This window comes from Acanthopagrus latus, chromosome 9, assembly GCF_904848185.1.
Source record: "Acanthopagrus latus isolate v.2019 chromosome 9, fAcaLat1.1, whole genome shotgun sequence".
NCBI lineage: Eukaryota > Metazoa > Chordata > Actinopteri > Spariformes > Sparidae > Acanthopagrus > Acanthopagrus latus.
The window spans coordinates 5,390,773-5,394,118 of NC_051047.1; the positions used below are offsets into that span (position 1 = coordinate 5,390,773).

Sequence of the window (3,346 nt, forward strand, 5' to 3'; positions counted from 1 at the left end):
AGACATTCATACTCTGATGGCGGTGACTGCCATGTAAGGCGGCAACCAGCACATCAGGAGCAGTATGGGATTCAGTATCTTTCCCAAGGAAATTTCGACATGCAGACCAGGGGAATCGAACCAACAGCCCTCTGATAACAAGACCCCTGAGCCACAGCTAGCTGATTAAGGACTCAGCCATGCACTTCACTGTCACAAACACTTATGGTTTTTTGTACTTGTTGTTATTTATTATCTCAGGAACCCTGCACATTGCACTTGTACAGTCACATTTATTTCATATTGCACACATCATGTACATATGAGGACAGTTATGGAATATAGTATGTTTATCTTTATTCTAATAGATTTTATTATATATTTCATTCAAAATCTTATTTTACTCTTTCCAATATGTCTCAATTATTTTCTGCATTTTTTGAGCCGTACTCTTATGCTGCTACTTATTTTCCTCTGTACTGCTGTGTTACCTGCACATTTCTCCTAAGGGGGATCAATAAAGGAACATCTTAATATTAAGCTATATGTTATCATGACTATTATTATCAAACAAATACCAGGTAAATAAAGAACACAATGGCCGAATCATCAAATGGGCCACCGAGTGCTTCACTGGATTCAAACTAGGTCATTACTGAAGCTGCCAGGGCTCAACTGGATAGAAAACCCTTTGCACCATTGTATGTGTTACACAGAAATTCATCTCATGCAGTGTTATGTTCACTTACTTCATCAGGGCTTAGTTATGGGAGTCATGGAAATCTATATTTTGAAGCACATACAACAAAGGGTAAAGGCCATTGTCTCTGTTTTTTTAAGACAACATGTTGCTTCAAGTTTCACTTGGTGCCCTCAGGATATAGTCCATGTTGGAGCTCTCCAACTTAATACAATAGCATTGTTCACAAATAGCAAGGTGCTTGACCTTATTTTCAACCAATCCTAGAGGACACACTTACCTATAAAGACCCCTGAAAACAATCTGAACACTTCAAACAAACAGAGACCATCTACCAGCGTTCATCAACATTTTCACAGAGAGATTAACAAATTTGAAGCAAAGCTGAAGACCAAAAATGAAGACTTTTTTAATTTTACTCTCCATAATAGTCCGAAGTAGTCAGCTATCGCTGAGTGACTGCGGAAGTGAGTTAAGACGGCCACAGGTCACTGACATATCAGTGCAGTGTGGTACTTCATCCATTGGTCTGGCAATTCAAATCTGCCCTGTCGTCTACACTGGCTACAATGAGACTCTGCTCATCCTGAACCATATGATGGAACCGGCCTGTAGAGCAACCATCGATGAATCTGTGACTCCACCTGTTGCTCGCTTTAACTTCCCACTCAATATGACCCATTCCTGTGGAAGCACGTTCAGGACCACCAGTGCTGCTGGAACAGGTATATTCTCAGACTTCTCCAACATCCAGACGGTCAACATCAGCGGTGTGGTTCGCTCCATTGATCCCACAACAGGAACCATCACTTACAATGCTGAGCTGAAGTACTACTACTCCTGCGCTTATCCCTTAGAATATCTGATCAACAACACCCAGATCGATGTGTCTGCTTCCTCCATTGCGATTAAGGACAACAACGGGAGTTTCATCAGCACCTTGAACATGGAGCTGTACAGTGATGCCAACTACACGCAACAGCTGGTCATGCCATCGCTTGGGATCGAGTTGAGGACCAGTGTGTATGTTGAGGTCAAGGCCACAAACTTGACAGGGCAGTACCACGTCCTGCTCGACCGATGCTATGCCTCTATCTCCCGGCTGCCTTCCAACTCTAGCTTCTTCAACCTGTTTGTCCCATGTTCAAGAGATCAGTTCACCACCATGATTGAGAACGGAGACAGCCAGACCGCCCGCTTCCGCTTCCCAGCCTTTCGGTTCATCGAGCAGCAGAACGAGACCGTGTCCACCTACTACCTGCACTGTATTACCCGGCTGTGTGAAAAGAGCACTTGCAGCACCTTCAAGCAGTGCAGCAACAGAAGGAAGAGGAGCACCCTGGATACCACCTCGCTGAGCGCAGACCAGACCTACACCATCTCTTCTCCGGAAATCATCACCAAAACCGAGAGCACCGAGTCCAAAGAGAAACCTCTTGTGGCCGAAGAAAAAGACGGATCATCTGTGGGACTCGGTGCGGCTGTTGGGGTCCTTGCCTTTGTTTGCTTTATTGCTCTTTGTGTTGCAGCATTGTTTTACAAAAAGCTCAGGAACTAAGGAGGCATCCATTCGCAGAAATGCAGAATACTGGCCTAAGGCCTATGGGCCAAACGCTTCTTAGGTGTACTTGCTTGCTCATTTTACTTTTCTGGTGGAGGACAGGGCTCATCTCATCACTGCATTTATTGGGAGATCTTTGTATGTCTGTAACTGTAGATCTAACTGTGTATCAGTCCTGGAAAGATAGTTGGGAGAATGGAAGATCTTTAGAGGATTCAGTATATTTTGCTAGTGTTGCAAAGTGCTCATTTCCCAAATGTACAAAGACAAGCTTTAAGTGTTAATGCATGTCTGCACTTTATAAGCTTTTAAAAAAAAAAAAAAAAAAAAAACATAGAGGAGAAAAATGGTAACTGGAGGAAAAAATAACAAAAGAACATAACACAAGTCCCAGTCTTTATGTGAAATGTGAGGTGTGTGGGGTGTTTTGAAAGTGAAGTCAAAGTACCTTTCAAAGTATTATGTCTAATTTATTGAATTCCTCTCATTGCTACTGAGCAAATAAAGTTGTCTGAAAATGAGACATTACCTGTATCCAGAATCCATTTATTCTTTTTCACTGGTCTGCTACAGATAACCTCAGCCTCTAAACGTACCAATTACCAAGTCCACAAAGCACGTTCGGCCCCACCACCCTTGTGTTCATCTCCCACACTCAGGTCATTTATGGACAAATAAAATACTAACGTGTCAGAACAGTGCGTTGTCTGATCAAGTGCCATTTCAAGAAATTGACTATAGAACAAAAATATTTTCCTTGTGTGTTAACCATTGCTGATTTTTCTTAATTGCTCTGCATTCTTCTACTAATGTATGAGATAAACTAGTACAAATAAAAAATATAAAAGGATCAAATGTAAGAGTCTGTGTTTTTTCATTAATTTAATACATGCATGTAACTGTCAATACAGGAATGAGGTGTCACAGTATGGAATGCCATTTTGTGGCAGTAAAAAAAGTTTAAAAATTGAATGTATAGACATAACCTAATTCAGACAGGTTGAAAACTTACCTACCTACCTACCTAATTCACTAAATTAAAATAGATATTACTGAACAGTGGACAGCATATGGAGGAATCTCACATAGACACAGAAGGAGCATGA

The 3,346-nt window shown here is 41.5% G+C and overlaps 1 protein-coding gene across 1 annotated transcript; it reads left to right on the top strand.

Moving 5' to 3' along the window:
- The first annotated feature begins 1,118 nt into the window (after positions 1 to 1,118).
- LOC119025933 (zona pellucida-like domain-containing protein 1) lies at positions 1,119 to 2,237 on the top strand. The gene has a single exon (XM_037109964.1). The coding sequence runs from the start codon at positions 1,275 to 1,277 to the stop codon at positions 2,235 to 2,237; it is 963 nt and encodes a 320-aa protein (XP_036965859.1). The 5' UTR covers positions 1,119 to 1,274.
- The last annotated feature ends 1,109 nt before the right edge of the window (positions 2,238 to 3,346 follow it).

Bases quoted from the DNA above. Each gene is read 5' to 3' on its own strand.
- LOC119025933 (XM_037109964.1), top strand. From the start codon at position 1,275: ATGATGGAACCGGCCTGTAGAGCAACCATCGATGAATCTGTGACTCCA.